The 20,315-nt window shown below is 39.7% G+C and overlaps 2 protein-coding genes across 6 annotated transcripts in view; one reads left to right on the top strand and one right to left on the bottom strand.

Moving 5' to 3' along the window:
• The window catches only part of LOC134146046 (transcription initiation factor TFIID subunit 4-like), a 150,178-nt gene extending 142,947 nt beyond the window's left edge, over positions 1-7,231 (top strand). The window contains exon 15 of the mRNA XM_062586179.1: positions 5,440-7,231. Within this exon, the coding sequence (XP_062442163.1) occupies positions 5,440-5,607 (168 nt within the window). The 3' untranslated portion in view covers positions 5,608-7,231. The remainder of the gene's footprint in view (positions 1-5,439) is intronic.
• Positions 7,232-7,403: 172 nt separating this feature from the next.
• Positions 7,404-20,315, bottom strand: part of KCTD15 (potassium channel tetramerization domain containing 15) — a 44,858-nt gene continuing 31,946 nt past the window's right edge. For 2 of the 5 annotated variants that reach the window (XM_062586185.1, XM_062586184.1), the window contains exons 4-5: positions 17,029-17,334; positions 8,846-10,909 (exon numbers count right to left, since the gene is read on the bottom strand). In XM_062586185.1, the coding sequence (XP_062442169.1) occupies positions 10,754-10,909; positions 17,029-17,334 (462 nt within the window). In that variant the 3' untranslated portion in view covers positions 8,846-10,753. Of the gene's footprint in view, positions 8,219-8,316; positions 10,910-17,028; positions 17,335-20,315 lie in introns of those variants that run through there. The other 3 variants (XM_062586180.1, XM_062586182.1, XM_062586183.1) reach the window with 3 other exon arrangements.

The following is a 20,315-nucleotide window of genomic DNA, read 5'->3' as shown; positions in this document are numbered from 1 at the left end:
CAAGGTGTGTATTTATGTGCCTGGGGAAATAAGATGCATTTGCATCCAAGAGGGTGTAGCAAGCTAACGCGTGCCAAAATGGAGTCTGTAGGAACAGTTGCATGAAAAAAGCATAGGATAAAAACGTTTGCAAATGAAAATAACCAGCTTCCTAAGAAAGAATGATATTTAATCCTCCCGGTAAATGTTGCTGATCTGAAAGCCTAAATGACAGCTTTTGTTGATGAATCTTTCTAAAGACATTTATGAAGCTACCATATTGTGCTTGCTAAGTCTTTTTGTAGGTATAATTGTATTTCATACAATATTGCTGATCTTTGAGATGCTGACAAACAGTTATTTACTTTCCTGTACTTAAGAAGAATACTGATTTAAGGATGTTTCAGCTCTCATTAGATCAGTGAAATCATTACTATTACCTTCAGTAGGTGCTGAATGAAATCCTGTATTTTGTGGGAAAACTAATCAGACATATTATACCTGTTTTCCCTGTATAAAGTACCTCTCAGCCAAAGATCTAATAGCACTTTATGCGAGCAAACATTATTGCTGTCGAATATCTCCAGATTATTTCTTATGATCCAAGACCTCTTATTCGTAAGACCACACTTTATATATACCTTATCTTCCCACTCTTCTTGAGTTCATGGAGGTTGTAGAGGCAAAAATCCTTACATTTTTACTTCATATGTGTTTTCTTTCCTTATCAAAATTAGCCGTGTCTTTTCAGTCAAGCCCTGTTGTTGCTGAAGCCACTTCCCCATATTGAAATATAGAAAATACAATGGATTTTTTTTTTATTTTTTTTTTTTTTACCTCCTGGTTTCCAGTTTGACAATAGAGCAAAAGGTGTGTGTGTGTGTATCATAGAATCATAGAATCAGTAAGGTTGGAAGGGACCTCTGGAGATCATCTAGTCCAACCTGCCTAGAGCATGTATGTACACATATTATCTTAAATATATATTTAGATTGGTGACTTGACTTTGAATAGTTACCATATGATTCCCACTTTCAGACTTTGGCTTGAAGTGCAAGCCTGCCACAAGGATATGCCATGTAGCCCTGGAAGAAAACCTGCAGGTCTTTTATCCTTACTGCCTTGCCACCCTGGGTCACAGGGAAGCAATAGCCGCAGTTCAAGACTATGTTCAAAGGAGAGATGTCAGGCCTGAATTGTTTTCTGGTGAAGGAAGGATGGATAAAATATTAAATGCAGTCTTCTGTTTGCCCTTATCTTTGTATTTTCTGCCAAGAATATCACACCATATTTCCATGGTTCTACTATTCAATGTCTTTAAAAGCTGAAGTTTTTCAGATTTGTGGAAAAAAAATAATTTAATTGTTTGGCATTAGAAATCTCTATAATAAATATTAGAATAGATTTTGTTACAGCTGCTTTGCTACATGAAGGCAGTTCTGTGCAGTGCAAGGAACAGCGCGCTTTGGAGAGTTGTTTGGTTTGATTTTCATACACCTGCTGCTGCAGTTAGTATAATTTAACACACACAGACATTCTGACTTTGTGAGCAGTAGAGAAATTTGTCCATGAAAATTTCGGCCCTTAGGTGTGTTTTTTTTAAGAAAGAGGAGTGTGTGTCGGTCCTCTTTTGCAAAAGCCTTTAAATCTTGTGGGCGGTTTTGATCAAATATAACGGAGGGGGCCAGCAGAAGGGAGAAAGAGGTGGTCAGGAGCTCCTGGGTGATTTTTAAGTTCCTTCCGCTTCCATGAATGTTGGTGAGTTGGGGTCGGGAATGAGCGACATGCTAGTGCCTCTGTTGAGGAGAAGGCTGCAGTGTGGGCTGGAGAGCCCGGGGGCAAGTCTGGCTGCGGGCTGGTGAGCGTGCCAGTGTGGTGGCTCAGCCCCCGGTCAGACCCTCTGTTCACAGGCCAATTTGTTTTAATTTGTACCCTACCACCATTGAGAATGCATGTTTCTTTGGCAGGTTGTTGCATGTTTATGTAGTAATCGATCAAATCTTTTATTGGTATTTTATTTTGAGCCATTTTACTCTGCTTGTCCACAGCATGATTTTTCTCACCAAAGACAATTGTAAAAATAGCAAACAAGCTGAGATGGGTGGCCCAAATCTTGTGTCAGATCTGAGATAAATTCAGAATTGCTTCAAAATGTGTATGCTGAACCAATAGTGACTCTACTTCTTCTTCTTAAGCCATAATTTCAGGTTAGGCTGCTTCCAGTGGGCAAATTGTGCTCCACAGTCCCATAATGTTATTTAAAATGTGTAAATTGCATATACATCCGCTGAATGTGTCTGAAGCACACTGAAGCCCGTTGGAGCTGATGCACTCCGTTGCAGTGGTTACCTGTTAGCAGAGGGCACGGCACCCTGGCTTTTTTGTTGATTCCTGCATTTGATTTTGGATGAATTTCTCTGTGCAGAGCTGGGCGGGCTTCCTTGCTCTCCCGGGCGCCCTGCCACTGCCCAGGCCGGTGCAGCCACCGGTTGCTCCAGGGCCTTCCCGGTGTCTAGGACTGAAGCAGCAAGGCAAAGGAGAGCACGAGCTGGGATGGGAAAACAAGTTACTATAGCTCATTTATGTAATTCATTTCAAAATGAAGAAGTGGAAAGATTTTGTGCATAACTTAAATGTTTTTCTGGCTTGGAACATGAATTAAACTTCTCCTCAAGTATAAACAGAAGTTCACTGATAGGAAAACTTGTCCCGATGTATATTTGAGGGGATTTGGTAAGAGCCGGGGAAAAAAAGTTGTAAACTATTTAGCACCATTTCTGTTTTTATTAGAGTTTTTATTTTTGTAACTCTTTAGTTGCCATAGGTACAGACAACATAGCACTTGTTTGGGCTACGAAAAGTCTGTCACACTGATAAAAAATGTGATTTTTTCATAAGACAAATCTGTATTACTTCAGTTCCATTATTCCTGGCAATTAATTTTAACTATGCTAGAATTCATGTACATTATTGTTTTAAGTGGCATTTGGTAGTGTGCTAGTATAGAATATTGAATATTGCAGAATAATGCTGAGGACATTGCAGTACCAAGCAAATTTGTCTTTAATTTAGATACTGTACTGACGGATATGAATTATTGTGTGGTCAACTTAAAGATGCGCTTTTGTGCTTTCTTAAATCAGTTGCATGCTTTTCTCACCTTGTAGAACTGAATTACAGAATGTTATCTTGTAACTGATTCCTTCGTAAGTTCAGTTAAGAACGTACACAGCTTAACGCCATGTTAGGATGTCACATTAAGTATCCGAGCTATAAAAATTATGCTCCTCCTACCCAAAAGTTCAGTACCCCAAGTGATAAATGTAATGAATATGATTTAGCTCATCTTCATTCTAGGTTCTTTGGCTGAACAACTAGAAAGCAATTACTTGCTATAAATGTACCTCAACTGAATAAAGAATTGGTTTTGTATAAAGAAAATTTTAGAAAATCAAGTAGCTTTTCAACTAATATTTGGTAAGTGTGTGCAGGATGTTTCTAGTCTGTATGCTCTTAAGATGGCCACATTTCTGCCCAGCCCGTTTGTCACAGATCAGGAACTATAATCAGCCTGGATCTGAAAGAAGCATTATTTGGGGGCAGAGATTCACCATGTGGGGAACAGAGAAGAAAGAAAAATATTTTTGAGTCAGGTTGATTTAAAATAAATATGCAGGGTGCTTCCTTGGAGAGTTGGAAATAGTGGCAACAGCCCTGGCAAATGGATGAGTGGTTAGAGTGCAGGTGAGATGCAGTGTAAGGTGGGATATCGTTCCAGATCTGCGGAAGACAGAGTACGTGTTTAAATGATGCTATCTTCTTGAGAAATGCAAAAAGCAATTTGGCATAAAGGGTGAATTCTGAGCACCACTGAATATATGGATTGTGCATTGGGAATGTCTGGCTTCAGCATGGATGAACAACCCTTACAGCTGCAGCACGTGATTTTCCTGTGAGCGTGAGGTTAGGTGGTGAATCAATTAATCTATTAACAAAAACTACTCTGTACTGGAGAACAAAACCCCCAAGATCAAATGTTGTGTGGTGCACAAAGGTTGGGGCATCCTCGCTCGCCTCCAAGCTTAGCCACATTCCTCTCACTACATTAAACCTTTTGTGTTGCAGTTATAACAGAATAGGATTTGCCCCGCTACTGTAATGTAATGATCAGATATAGGAGAAATAACTTGAGTGGTATAGCTCTGTGAGAGGCTGACTTTACTGACTTTACACACAGAGAAAAACGACAGAGAAAACAGTTTTATGTCTTACTCAAAATATACCATATATATTGTTTTCCCCTATGATCCTCCAGTAGTAAAATTATGCTTAACTGCATTTTTAATTGCTACGATCAAGGTCCTAGAATATGTATTTCCTGGGGAAAGAAGGTAGATCATTAAAAGCAGCATTAAGTAAATTTGAGATTTTAAGTTTTGACAACTTTGCCAGAAATCTTAGAGATTTGAAAATAATTTAAATCTTTTTAGAGATTAAAACATATTTTTCAAAGTTAGAACATCTTATTTTGTTAGAAGTCAATTGGAAACAATAAAAACAGTGGTTTCCCAAAGTTGAAAAAAGTCTGCATCAGTGTATCAGGTTTCTACTCTAAACTCAACAAGACAACAGACAGTCTAAATTATGTACATTAAATTTCTAGCTACTCAGACCATAGTGTTCTCAGGCCCTGATCAGTAACTGAGGCATAGTTTAAGTGGGTTTTTTTCCTATACATAGAAGGCCAGAATAAGACATTAAACTCACTAGTTTTGAACATATATATATATGTATATAGTTTAGCATAGCTTTAGAAAAATACACTGTTTGTCTGTATCATCATACAATATCTGAGGCTTCCTTGTGATTTTTCTATTTAATTTTTTCATCTCTCCGGTAAGGATTGGTTGTGTACTCTAGGCAGACTGTTCAGGATTGTGCCCCCCACTGAGCCGCTGCCTTCATTACACCAGGGAAGAGATTCTGGTCCCCTTGGATGTGGAGCTGTAGAGATTCCTGCAGTAGCAATACACAGATACCGAACTCACCTGCTTCCAGTCCCAGACTCAGGACGTGGATGGAATAGGATTGCTCACACGTTTGATATACTAAAGATGGCTCTATCTTCTGCAAATAGTCCTTGTCCTAAAACAGGCTCTTGAAATTAAGCTGATAAAGTACATTTATGGTTAACATGATTGCAGCAGGAAGATTAGCCAGATGTATTTTTGCTGAGTTGTGAATGAATAAGGTCTAGTCTTAAAAGGTCTTGAGTTCCTATGCTCAGGTTAACTTGGTGAGACTCGGAAGAATAAAGAAAAAGTACCATGCAATGCTTTCAGGATTAGGTTCATGAAAATCCATTTAAGTTATTTAAAATAATCCAGTAGTTGGTAGCTGCAAACCTGGGACTAGGAGGAAACTCTTTACCGTTTCAGGACTTTGCTGTTTTCTTTGCAGGGCCTCAGTATGTCCGGTGGAAGTCAGGCTGGCTTGGGGACTCCCTCATCCAGGCAGTATGCACGACAGAAAATAACTCGCGTAAACCTCAGGGACTTCATCTTCTACATGGAACAGGAAAGAGAAACAAGCCATTCTCTCCTGCTCTATCGAGCTCTGCTTAAGTAAAGCCAAGAATTGTACTGATATTTCTCCATACAGTAGCTCAACTTGCATTGAAAAGCTGTCATTTTAATGTGCCTTCTATTTTTTTCAGAAGTCAATGTTTCTGTAGCTTGTTTTGCAAAATTGTCAGACACATGCAATAAATTCCCTTTATGTAAAAATTAAGAAAAAAAATGTGCAAAAGGTTTTAAAATATTAAATCCACAGATATAATCCATTTCAATGTCTTACTCCATTTGGCCATTTTGAATGAATAATCCATTTCAATGTCTTACTCCATTTGGCCATTTTGAATGAGCCTAAAATAGACCACAGTGAAATTTTATAAATGGAAAGACTGACTGCAATGGCTTGTAAGCCATCTCACTCTGAGACAGACTGGGACAGGTTCACAGGACTGGGATCTAACCATGGTTTTAACATGTATGTTCACTTACAGTGCTAGGTTTGTTTTCCTTTACATTTCACTGGCACTGTTTCCACTGACTAACCATGGTTATACCTGTTGTTATTTTAGATTAGTTAAAATTGCAATTTTTTGCACAGCTAAAAGAATAGCCACTGCACACTCCCACAGATTTTGTGTGTTTAGGATTTTTGCTCTTACTGCACAGCTCATTTCCTGAGCCATTTGCTGAACCAAATCCTAAGTGTATGAAATCTGTGTATTAAGATCCCAGCTGAGTTACCTTGACTAGCTTCCAGTTGTTTTCTAAACCTATTCAACCTTTTGCACATTTGTAGCAGCTGGTGAGTAACATGAATCAAAGTTGGATTTTATTTCCTAAAAATATCTTAATTTATTTATTGCAAAGAGTATGGTTTAATGATGATTTTAAAAGAGAGTATTGTTCAGTAAAGATTTTAGAGTATTCTATGTGGATTTTTAAAGTCGCTGTGAAGGAAGTTATTGGGGGGCCGGTTCCACTCTTCCTTGAATCACGAGAGCCGTGGTAAGTGCGGGAGCCCGTCCTGCCGCGTGGCTGGGGTCCTCGCCGCAGTGACTTTGCCTTGGATCACCAGACCGGAGGACTGCAGTCCAGAAAGGCTCATAAACAAGTGCATGACTCTAAGCATATGGGTAGTTTTATGTACTTAAAAGTGAAATGAATGCTTTTAAATGCTTTGCTGAATTTGAATTTAAGGGGCCCACACCAAAGCCAAGCAAAGTTAGTGTGAGTCTTTTAAATGGGATAGGAATGGCAGGTGGCCACAAGTTGTACTTCAAAAATAACAGTATTATCAGTAACCATGGAAGGGAGACATTTGCTTATTTATCTTTTCAATTTTTACTATGTTATGCTTGCCACTTTTTTGAGGCAATATTTTTTTTTGATGGGAAACCATAGCGAAAGCACAAATAGAACTATTTGTCCAATAGTTTTAAAAACAAAAGTTTTAATTATTTTTTAAGGTTTATGAAAAGCAGAAGAAAATTTATACTGCTGCTATTTAGCCAAAAGATTATTCATAAGGTATTTAAGGCCAGGAAGTGTAAAATTATGTTTTAAATGTATTGATAATTTGTACATATTGTTTATAAAGGCCTTGTGTTTATTAGAATTACGTTATTTTGATGATTTCTGTACATACTCGTAAATACCCCCCAATTTGTGTGAAAACATACTCCCTTATTTGTACTTATTTTGTAAAGAAATAAAACAATTTACTAAAGTAACACATCGAGTGACATACAGTATTAATTTATCAAACATGAATTTCACATTGTCTTGTAGTTCTTAAGCACTGTTCAGAAACATTTTGCATTAAAATACTAACAGAATACCCACAAAGAAATATGAAAACCAAATACTTCAATGTTTTGTTGTGCTGATTCTTATCCTTTGTCAACCATTTAATAAAATTGTCAACAAACCTTGATGCCATTAATACAGTGAATGATTGCACTCAACAGATGCTTTTTCAAAACAGATTAGTCCAATAAGCACAACATAACATTCTTCTTTTCACTTTTTTTCTGAGACTTGGGAGCACAGTGGTGTAACATGGTTGTGGGAAAAGTGCTAGAGAAGACTGACGTTCTCTAAACCACAGTTTTGGTGCTCAGCAAAAGAGAATCGGAACAATTCTGTTCGATCAAAATAAGTTAAAAACCAGGCTATATTTACTTTTTGGCCTTCATAAAAAAAACATCTGCCTCTTGCATACCACAGTTTTACTGGGGTTTCGATGATATTTTAAAACCCATTCTAGCAACACTGAGCAATGCTCTTAATTAAGTTATGTTGCTATGGTTTAAGGCCAGAAGTAAAAATTCAGATCGGTTTTTGCTGATATTGCTGCTCAAGAATATAGGGAAATAAGTAAAAAAGATATAAACGAAACTGTAATAAACTTTAAATAAGTGACCTGAAGTTACTAACGAAAAGAACATGTCCTAGCTTAACTTTTCTTTTTTTAAAGGCATATTTCTTCTAACACAGTGATTGTTTCCACATGTCTCGCTCGCCTTCGCGCTGCTTTGCAGTTAATGCTGTGATGCCATGGCTCAAACTTTCCATCCCGGGTTCCCATGCAACTCTGCTGGCGCAGCCGCTGTCTTTTACGATGCCACCTTACAAACGGCCATAAGTACCAGGGCTGCTTTATTGAGCTATAAAAAAAAAAAAAAAAAAAAATGTGGTGAACACCAAACTGAAGAAAAACAACCCAACGAGCCCGAATGCTTCCCATGGCTTCCTGGGTACGAACCCGCTCGCAGGAGATGCTGCGGGCGCCGCTCGCAGGCAGCAGCCCCGGCTGACGCCGCGGAGGTTTCGTCTGGGTACGAACCCAGAAGCTGGCCCGTATTTTTAGCATAAAGGTGACGCGTTCATCAGCCAAGTGCCTCTCTGCCCTGGCCGAGAGTAACGAGCGGAGCAGCCCCGCGGCCGGACGAGCACTCAGCCTCACCTCCCTGTCCCGGGGCGTGGGACACAGCGCACGTAGGATAAAACCAAGCAGCTGAATAGATTATTTTGAGGATATTTTGAACTGAAAGTGAACTCAATGTACGAAAGTAATAAATAAATCTTCTTCTTTTTTCCTTCCTCATAAGACATGGCTACATTGAGCTGACTGGAGCAGGCCAGAGGAGACGCAACCAAAACTTCTCGCCTCTCCCAGACACCATGGAAGATACAGTGAGTGTTCCACCCTACTTGCTTATTTTTGATCCTTTACTTTACAGAAATGTTTATGGCATGAAGTACTGTATAAGAAATGTTCATACACAAATACATGACAATTATACGTTAAGTTTTTTACAATATTAAATGTATAATATACAATTCTACAGATATCTTACATACAAAGGTGAATGCTGTGCCATATACTCAAATATGGCAATACCTAGCAACTTTAGAGTGTCATACAAGTATAAAACCACAAAATAAAATAACTTTACAACTCTTTTAAAGTAGACAGATTTGCTCAACTGTTCTGCTAAATTAGCAGCCTAATACAAACAGGCTAAAAATTTTCATGAGATATTTGTAATTTGGGTATCCAAGATAAGCAAACCTGCAGAGGTCTGACTTTCTAAGGCAGGTTTCCAGCACTTCTCCAAAAATTAGACCTCTGTGTAGACTGTACCTTGGATATTCAGTACGGCTCATCACTTTTCAAAGTACTAATCTTAAACTTGGATTTTTATTTTTGCCCGACTGTAATCATTTAGCGTTAAAGAATTGCTGACCGTTTAATACTCTGTGCCTTGTTCAATGTGGCCATATGTATGAATCTAAAAAAAGAGTTTAATTAAAATTCATCATCTACAACAGTATTCTATAAATTAAGGTGGGAGAAACTAAATTGTGATTAACACATGAGTTAGTTATTGAGGACCCAATCATGCTAAACAGCAATAAACAGGATTTAGCAGAATGCTATTTATACCTTGCACCTGCAAATGTGGTGCTGTCTCCTGAGTTAGGAAGCCCTGCAAGTCAGAAGAGTCAATACTGATTCACCAAAGGAACAGTAACCTGCAGACATCAGGCTTCTTTAAAGAGAAAATTACACAGATAGAGGGCAGCTGCTACAGAATCAGTATTTTAATACTAGTTTAAAATAATAGAGGAAAAACAATCTAAACAAAAGCGTGGCCTGCTTTCACCAGACAATGGAAGGGAGAGGGTTTTAACAGCTTTTTGCAAAAATACCAGACCCATAAAGAGTAGGGTTGTCCACAATTCTTAACATTTCCTCCTAAACGTGGGCCTACAACACGGTTAGTAAGTGAGTAACAAAGGGTAGCGGAGCTTGCTTAGCAGAACCACGCTTCTTAGATGATGAAAAGCTTACAATTTCTGAATCAAAACAAGACTGGCTTTAAGAGAACTACGGCTCCATGTTAGGTATGTGGCCCTTGGATGATGGTAGACGGACTTTTATTTTGTGCTTCCGGATCCCTACTTTTGCAAGTACTGGCCATAGCTGGCCTTGTCAAATTTTTGTTGCTTTTTTTTGTTTGTTTGTTTTGTTTCTTTTTTAAAGTACTGAGCACCAGTTGACTATAAATCGGTCCTTTTCTGATTCTGGATTCTGTCCATTGAGAGATATTTCAGTTGGAAATGTTGTATAAAAATAAGCCATTTGCTAGCATGAATGAGTACAATCACGGAAGTGTAATGCAATGTATGGAGGTGTAAAGCACATTTGATATGAAAGGTGTGCAGTCAGGGAAGATGCTCGGTGCAGTTTTTAGTGTCTCCTCTTCCTTTGGGTGGCCCCCACTTCCCTGTGGTCAGCAGCGGTTGTGGGGGCAGACTGTCGCTGGAAAGGCTGTCAGAATCGGCTCTCCTCCTGCTAAATTCAAATTGCTTTAATTGGTCTTTCTGCACAAGTCCTGGCTCGGGTCAGGATTTCATCGAAGCTTTGCCTTTGCCACCACCACAGCTGTTGAGCTGCAAGTACGTTCCCACAAAGCCTGGTGTGCTGAGCACGCTCAGCAATTTCATCGTGAAAAACGGACAACTGGTTTTCCGAATGCATTTCATGGCTGGCTATGTGACAGGTAGTTTCAGAATACCACTAATTGGCAACATAAAGTCAAAATCTGTTTGCTAATACTGTTTTGCAAATCCTTAGTGTTTCACATAAGGGACTATATAAACACTTCTACGGTTACAAAGGAGTACGGTAGGTTCTAGTCCAGGGGCTCCTGTTTTATTCTGATCGTTGGAGTCGGTTGTGGTCGTCTGTCCTCGCGACACAGCACATATTCGCTGAACTGAGAGGAATCCACCCCACCGCCACATGAAGCTGCCACATTAAATCCCTTCTGAAATAATCTTTCAAGCACCTACAACGTGGAAAAAAAAGATCAGATTAGTATTTAGCAAATTGTAGTGATAAAAGCAACTGAATCTAAATGATGGATTTGGTCTTTTGAGTCCTCATAAAATGAATATTATTCAGCTATAATTCTATAACTTATTCTTAAATGACTACACTGTGATTAAAGTCTTGCTCACAGCAAACCTCTGCAGAAAACAAAAATTAATCACAGAAATAAGCAGTCTACAGAGCAGCTTAGTACATTATATAGTAAAATACTGGACTGCAGTGATATCGATGCTATCTCTTACTGGAAAGCAACACTAGGTTTAAGTCATAATAAAAAGTGACCGTATTCATTATTAATACGAACAGAAAGGGGCTGAAAACATTTCTGAAATGTTCCTTAGCAGATGTAAATATATGAAAAATCTGACTGACACTTTCATTAGGTCTTCACAAAAATCATTGCTGCGATTCTTCCCTGCTGGACAGGTGCACTGTTTTCAAAAGTGCACGGCAGGCATCGCACAGGAACCGCAACAGGGACAATAAGCAAACGAACTGGCCCAGGAAAGAGGTTAATTTGCATTACTCAAATATATTTTCTCTTCCTCCCCCTAAAGAAAAGTTTGAGCAACAGATGCATGACTTTAAGGAGCCCAGAGGCAACTTTAATTTCTGTGACTGTCACACATGCGTCACCCAAGGATGCTGATCTCGGCAATACAACAGGGGCCATGCTTGCACGCGGGTGAGCGTGTCGGCGCGGTTTCCCCCAGCAGAGTAGGAAGCACGCAGACTTTGCACAGCATTCGGCGTGAGCAAATGCCAGTTCCGCTTTCAACAAAAAGCAAATATGGAATTTAAGACCCACTTGAAGGAGATGCCATGCTTGCTTCCTCCTGCTAGGGGCTCTGGTAAGTTCAGGGCAGTAGCACTGGGTCTACTGGGGGGTATGGGACAGCATCAGAATGAGAAAAGATACTGAGGCACTTTCTTATACGCCTTTGGGAGCTTAGGTGACTCCTATGTATTACCAATGGGTAGGCAGTTTGGCAAAGCTCTGTTGCTATTATATTCCACGTTGCCTAGTGGGGTAAACTGGTTATATGTGGCAGAGCTTAACCAGCCGTACATTTTAAGATTGGCTAAGTAACAGCAATCTTCACACCCACATAGGAAATCTGCATCCAATACTCCTGCAGCCAGACCCCCTCCAGAGGCCCCTGTCGCGTAGCACTGAGCTAATCCACAGATCAACGCTAATAAAGCTGCAGCATGTAACAGCAAAATCAGAACGGTGCCTGTAACTTGAATGATTAAATCAACTGTCCCAATAGTTATGTTACAGGCAAGGAAATGCTTTCTGCATTTTTCTCTACTGATAAATGTCAACAATAGTAAGCAAACTCTAAGAGCACCTAACAGTCTCGCTGAAATACCACTTCTGTTGCTGTATCACATGGGACTACTACACTGAATAGTGAACCTGCCTGAGCTTGGTGATTTTACTATCACTGATATCCTTTCAGGATAGAGTCATCTGCAATCCATGACTATAGGCACTTAACTATTTAAAAACTGTTCACTCAACTTACATATGTGTGTAAGCAATACACCCAATTTTAGCAGGCAAAAACTCATCCTTTCTTCCTCATGGGTTTATGTTAGAGAATGAATTTGATTTCTTTTTTGCTTTTACCGTGGATGACTCGGTAGAGCACATCAGCAGTTACACCTACTGCAGTAGTACTTAAAAATCGTATGCTTCAAGGCACAAGCTGGTTGCTAGAGGGTGACTAAAAGCAATGCCACATGTTAAAGATCTGCACACCAGGCCTCTGCCCTGGCCCCTGCATGTGCAGACCCACGTTAATGCCAGGGTGCATTTTTTTTAGTGCACTGTTTCTTTCGACTCAATGTTGGCTTTGCTTCTTCCAAAAACAGCAGTTTGTGGTCTTTACTAAAGGTAACAGATGGATATGAAAAGGAAAATTGTATCCAAGGTAGTATTGTAGTGCAATGTAATGCACAATAACATTTTCTATTTTTAATCTATGGAAACCTTCCTTTGAAGTCTTGTGTGTTAGCCATCTTCATTTCAATCAGTGGTTTGGATTTTTAGTGGTAACTAAAAACTTGTACTTGCTCCTAAGGACAGGCAAATAAAAATAAATGCTCTCACAGAGCTTTGCCTAAGCCATGCAAAATCTGCTCTGCATCAGCTTGTCCTAGGAGTTCTGCCTGCCTTGAGACAAAAAGTGACTTATGTTCTCATAAGTTACATTTGCAAAATCTCACTGACTTTTGCCCTGATTTTTATATAGCTTAGACTGTAAGAAAGCTGTAGAACTGCAAGGGAAAAAAACACCCCAGTATACAGAAGGAAAATAAACCTGGAGAGATTAAAAGAAGGAAGGGGAGTGGGTTATCAAAATATATTAAAAAAAGAAGAAAGGAGAAAAGCTTAAACCTCCATTATTTATCCGGGCTCTATGCAGCCTTAAGGACAGCGATGGGGTGACAGGCACAGGCCCTATAACACTGTTTTACTAATGCTTGCTCCTACTCAGAGAGGAGGGCAGGAGTTTGATCAGGAAGGAGGAGTCAGACATCATCAAACTGCTGTTTCACAGGCGCTAACGTATTTATTTGTTGTGGGTCCTTGTTCTCAGAGTACGCAAGATGAAGATGAGAGTCAACCCAGCCATGGCAAAGGAGGCTTCTGCCATTTAACTGGATAGAGAAACACAGGACTAACAGGTAAAATCTTAGAGAGACAAGACTTCAAAACGTTGCTAAAACCTTTTTAAAAATCAATTTGCTTGTAAGACGAAGCAAGCACTGGGGTGCCCTTCAGAGCTGTGGAAGGCTGCATGGTAACACAGGGCTTTCCTTTACGGAGCCGGCTCCCGGAGACCGCGCGGCGCGGGCAGACGTCGCACCCTCGGAGCACCGCGCTCTGAACAAAGCAGTTCATTTTTCCTACCTCTCTGCTCGAAGGACTATACTGCAGGCTATAATCTAGTGTTAAAAACCTAGGTATCATCAATTTTCTGAGCGAGAAGCAAAACGAGTCAAATCCTGTAAACAATGCTGAGGTGTTTAAACACTGCAGAGTTCGAAGCCTAACTTGAACGAAGTCGTGCCCAGCTCTATGGCGAAGCCTCCTAAAGGCTGCCTCCAGGTACACTACGCGTTTGCTTGTACTCCTGTCGCCTGTGCGTGCAGGACACCAAATGGCATGTTGAACAGAACAGTTCTAAAGCCCATTTGGTGAATTTGGCCCTATGCACACTACTTTTTTCAAAAGTAACATATAGATAGAGACACTTACTAGTAAGTGTCTCTCTGAATAAAATCAGAGCTATTTTTCTGTAAAATTCCAAAGAGAATATGCCAAAAAATAAATGAATCTCAGCTGTGATTCTTCTATGTATAGGGAGAGACACATCCACAATATTAAATAGTGGATTTATGCTCAGATTTAATATACTCTGTCTTCCACTATTCTAACCACATGGAGATATGGACTCTTATTTTGTTGGAAGGTTTTCCAAATGGAAACATGATACTTTCATTTAATGCATTTAAGTTTCACAGAATATTAACGAATACAGTCTTATTTACAAAGAATGTTCAACATAAACAAATGTCACAAAATTTTCTCTAGGTATAGTCATGTATCTCACCAGACCTGTTGTGAGGAGTTAAAAAAAAAAAAGTTAAATGTTCAGAAAACTCTACACCTATGTGAAATTACAAATGGGCATTGACTGAGGGCTGCTATTTCTTTGGCTGCCACCACCCACTATAAGTTGACATTCTTTGTTTTACATGTATTGTTCCTAACACAAAGCATTTCATTTTTAAGAGACTCAAAGAATGTATTCTGCAGTTGTAATACCCAGCATACTTAGCAGAGCACCAAGGACAAAAGTGAATTATTTCAGTAAAAAGCAAGTACTCTCATCAAGTCACTCTCTGAGCTTCTTTAGAAACGACTCCACTCTCCCAATTGCTAAACCTTCTGATCTATCTGGTCTCTTCATTAACATCATTGTACTTCCAACTTCTGACTTACTATGGTTTTGCCAAAAAATATTGGGAAGGGGAAGTGCAATGCCTGTGTGCTGACCACAGTCCATCAGAGCCAATGATACTTAGCTGTTGATTTCATCAGGCTTTGATCTCAGAAATATGTCATCTTCCAGAAAGCGTTCACCAACACTTTCTATTACTGTAATTTAGTAAAATTATTTAGACTGTAGACTACTTTGGCATAAAAAATTTCACAACATGACCCAATACAAAGAGGCTCTTTGATACTGGCTGAATTTTAACTGAATTCTGACTGGACTCAAGACACGAGTGAGTATTAAAATAACTAGTATTCAGCCTTTACTACGAGCACACATTTCCTACTAATACACTGCTGTGGAGTAAAACACATCAAATGCTAAGCCACTTGTGCATCCAGTGCTCTGCCTGCCTGCCTGCAGTCCTGTGCCTGGCAGTGGCTGGCATTGACCCTTTTTTGTTTCAGTTATTCTAATTTCTTCAACACATCTAAACATATCCCATGGAGAGGTACTGAAATATGAACACGATCTTCTACCTACTTATCTTAGCTAAACTGCAGCTGCTCTCTTCTCCCATACAATGGCGAATTCATCACTATTCCGACCCTCCGCAAGGGGATCTGTGTGACCCACCTCCAGCCTTCTATTTTTGGGGGCAGCCCTCTCTAAACCTTGCCAAATGTGAAACTGCTAAGGACTCTGCAGAATTAACTACAGGCATCGGATTGGTAAGTTAACCAAACAAAATACTTGGGAGTCCTGAATCTTGAACCAAATATTCCCTGAGAATAGCTGTTTTTTAGAATGATTTCAAAGAAAAGCTTTTTATTAGCATACAGTGGGTCAGTGAACGCTCTCCCAAGGAAGAAGCTGCTGGTGTCAAATGTGGGTTAGCAGAATATTTGCCACATTTGCCCATCCTGGTAGCAGGGGGACTCCTAGACATGTTCTCAGCTGGCAGCTTGAGAGATGGAGGGAGACTTGGTTCAATTGCACAGTAAATAGAGTAAACAGGCACAGTAAGCAAGTCCATACCCCCCTGCTAATGCCTCCTCCTGAACCAGTCTGGCCAGGCCATCACATGGGCTCTCCTGCGGCTCTTTACCCACACGGAAGTTCATCAAGACAGCTTAGTCACTTCCCAGTTAGCACCTCTGTAGGTGATAGTAACTTTGGAAATATTTCCCTATGGGTCGGAAGGTCTCACCTTCCCTAATACATGTATTCTTTGTAAAATATTTTAAAGGCATACATGCAAAAAACAAGAGCTCTGAATTTTATCCTGGTTAATTATGGCACAAGTTAACAGCATCATCAACATAGTTCTTTCTACTCAGCCCAAGGACAGCTACAATGGCAAAACTTTGGCCACAGTGGTTGTGATTCCTTGTGAAATGCCATTTCTTGCCCATAAGGCTGACTAAACACAAGTTACGTATTTATTTCTGCTTCCATCCACCTATCAGTCCAGGTATCTTCCTTTGTTTCGTATGTTTAATTTTAAACCTAATGTCAAAACTCTGAGTATAAAATGAAATACATTTTGTTTAAAATACTCTGGGCAATTTTTATAGAACATCCTTTTGAAAAAAAAAAGTGCAGAGATCAATTTTTTTAAGTCCATCCCGCAGGCACCATCATTTAATTATGAGTGAGACATAAATTATGCATTTACACATTGTTGCATTTTCTATAAAATGGTGTGGAGATTTTTTTTTGTAGTTTTTGGAACTCTCTCTTTCTTCCTGGAGGCACTTTGGAGGAAAAAAAACTGCTGCAGGCTATACATTGATGAAAAAATTAGCATTTATCAGTATAACACCATTATGAGACCAGCATGGCACTAACATACACAAAATCTAAATCTATTTTTCTGCTTAGACTTAGGAAAATCTGAAAGACTGTGATCTCACCAGGCAGAAAATGTCTCCTTGCAGTATAAGAACTGAAGGTAATTGGGTAGAAGCAAATAATTTGCATATAATTGAACACAAAATACAAAAAAAAAGAGAAAAAAAAATCCCAGCATCTACATGAGAGAGCATTGAAAGGCCATTACCTGCACCGAATTCAACCGGCAGTATCCGTTCAAAGGAAACCTAATAACATGGGTAGGGTCTTGGTTCCAACCTGCGTTTACAGAGTTGCACATGACATCCCCAGTCTCAGGGAAGATCTCCTCTATTAAAGCTTTCTCCCCGCTCAATGCAATTCTTTCCCCCAGATCTGGAGTCACTCTTACAACCAAGCAGTCACAAGGCTGGAAATGTTTCCTTTGTTCTTTCTCTTGTTTCCATCGCTCAAGTTCCTTAATCATTGGCTGCAGCTGGTAATACTTTGCTTCTTCATATAAAAGATTAAAGTCCTGGAAAAAAAAAGAGAGAGAGAGAGAGAGAAGAGAGAGAAACTAGAAATGCTTATAGTTCTCTTTTAAAAATTAGCATTGTGCCTGTTTGACCTACTTAGGCTTATGTATTGTCAGCAAGTGCAAAGGCAACAGGTATCCACATACTTCATCTTTGTCTTACACCTACACAGAAAACCACACTCTGTTAGTGTTGAATTTATTTGAGCTGACCATGAAGTTCCCATTGCACTGAATTATTCTTTCATTTATTATCCCACAAGCTCAAAGCCAGAAGGTTTTACTTTTGGATTAAGAAGTGAAAATAACTGGTTGCAATAAGCAAAGCCTGCTGCTGAAAGAGAAGATGTCCTGAGCCTTAATCTTCACTCTTGGCATAGATCTTACAACAGAAGATCATGGGCTTTGTTGTCACTTCTCCCATTGATGTTATGAGATAGAGATGCCTATCCAAATTCCTGCTTCTTCTCTGTCTTTGCTGAGTTTGAATATCAACTGCAGAAGCTCAGCTGCAGAAATTCCCTTGTGTTTTCATAATGTTCTTGTGCTTAAACATATTTTGGAGCCTGGCAAATTTGACTAACAGAATGACCGTACCAGTGGCTGGGAGCCCAGCTGTGTACTCCAACAGCTTCTAAGAAACAGTTCTTTCCAGACATTCATCTGCAACCTAACTTGGGTCCTTGGGCAATTCAAATTTCCAATTTGACTGAATTCTCAGTTAATTGATAAAGATGTCTTCTGCACAGGCTCATTAATAACCTTTCCTCAAATTTCCAATGGATTTTCCCACCTCAGCTTGAACACTTGAGAAAAAGGGTGGCATTAGCCCCCAAACTCAAACAAGCATCAGTGCCCATCAGTGCATGTGCTGTGCCAGAGAAATCAGAGCCTGAGAAACACATAGGACTGGTTTGCTTTCACCTGCCTCACTGCTTCCCTCAGGTTCCTGAAAGTAAAAGGAGCAGCAGAAGTAGTGCCCCAGCACCCGTTCATGCAGACCTGCAGTTTGGTTTCAGGGAAATGAATAATCACTACAGTGAAATTTCTGGAATCATTTAGGCTGGAAAGAATGACAGAAGTGATCAAGAAATGGGCATCAAAAATTACATGAAGGATAAATGCAGTGCCTCAGCTCTAGAACCCTAGGTAAAAGGACAACCTAAGACCATTGAATATATAGGGCAAAAAAGGTGCTACTTTCACAACAGCATGGAATTAACCTGTAAAATCTGCTACTGCATGATATTATTGAACCAAAGCAGTTAGCAGTTCGAATTTGGCATTACAGACCCACTGCTGGTAGTGGAAAGGTGCTTGTTCACCTCAGGGCTGCCTACAGCCTAGAGATATATGAATATTAACAATGACACTAGCAAGGTTATCGCATTACAAAAGGGACATCTGATCCTTTGCATCTCTGATGTCTTCTAGGATTGGGACAATATGCACACCACTAGAGGAGAAGAAAGGACTGGAGAATGCAACAGAAGAGTCATAAGAGAAGTCAAGAAGAAATGAGGGCAGCAAATGCATCCAGGAAAAGCAAACCAGAACATTAAAAAGAAACGATGCAGAAATGCAGCAAACTCGAGGTAGGAACTAGCCTGCTGGAAGAGCCATGGAGACCAGCTGCATTATCTGTTCCAGGTAAGAGACTAGCTCCAACGCCTCATTCCCTGCCCACTAGTCTAAGCTGAGGACAACTGCTCACTCTGCTCCACGGTGACACACTTCTGAAATGAGCACTGATGGAGGTTTTCTTTTTTTTCTTTTTTTTTCTTTTTTTTATTAGCACTCTCTACTAAACTGTTATTGCTTCTCTCTCTATACTTGTGAAGTACCTTGGTTACGGAGCAAAATATAAGTTGAAACCTATAGAGGTTAGTGGCCCAAATTAAAAAACAAACAAACAAACAACAACAACAACAACAACAACAAAAACACCCTCCCTACCCTCCAACTTTCTGAATTTTCCTTCATAGGGGACACAGGAGCAACACAGTCCACCATATATTACAGCTGTAATACTGTAGAGTGAACAGAAGCATCCAATGCTTACTGAAGTCAATAGAAAGTCTGCCATGGTTTCCTGCATGTCCTGAGAATCTAGTTTTGGAATATTTGCATTCATGGTCACCATAAAAGAACATATTATGTGTAAAGGTGAATCAATTGACTACATGCTAAGAGAACTCAGCAGTAAAACCTAGGAGAGATGGTACAGCCATATAAAAATCAGTCCTTCATTTCTGAAAGTGAACGGAGGTATGACATTCCTAAGGTAAGATGTAAAGCCCATTAATTCAATGACAGTTTTTTTCAACCAACTTCACCAGGCTTTAGGCTAGGTTAACAGTATTCTGAATTGCAGTAGTTCAATGGTCTAACACCTCCAGGCCAAAACAAAAATGCCATAAACCAAACAAAATCATGATCACACTATCTCTTCCTCTTCCACAGCCATCTATTAGTTAGCATTAAATCCAACTCTCAGTAATAACCATCTGGTGTAACCATCATTTGTCCTAAAATAAACAAGATAAAATTTTTATTCTAATGTCCTTTTTGTGACAAGGCAACAACCAATTTTCAAGTGAAACAGCTCTTCCACAACTGTTCCCAGGAGGATTCAGTGTTTCCGGCTGCTGGGTCGAAAACGAGAGTTTGCCTGTTATCAGACAGTGGCAATACAGCGAATTTTTTTCTCTGAAAGAGCAGATGGGATAGAGAAGGGTCTTCTCCTAAGAATGGCTAGAGAAAATGTGTTGCTGTCTACCACTGACAGTCTTGGAAAGCATTCTGTGAAACTACACTCCACTGACTGTGTGTTACCCAGACTGTCTCCTGCCATCATGGACCGCTCCACAGCACTGACTTTGGTTTAACTCCTGTAACTGCAGATCTGGCATTTCTGCACTGAGTGACCCCAGCATCACTGAGGTATTTGACAATCTATTTAGGAAGGAATGGGGATTTTT

Source organism: Rhea pennata, chromosome 13 (assembly GCF_028389875.1).
Source record: "Rhea pennata isolate bPtePen1 chromosome 13, bPtePen1.pri, whole genome shotgun sequence".
Classification (NCBI taxonomy): Eukaryota; Metazoa; Chordata; class Aves; order Rheiformes; family Rheidae; genus Rhea; species Rhea pennata.
This window is presented reverse-complemented; position numbering and strand designations above follow the sequence as displayed.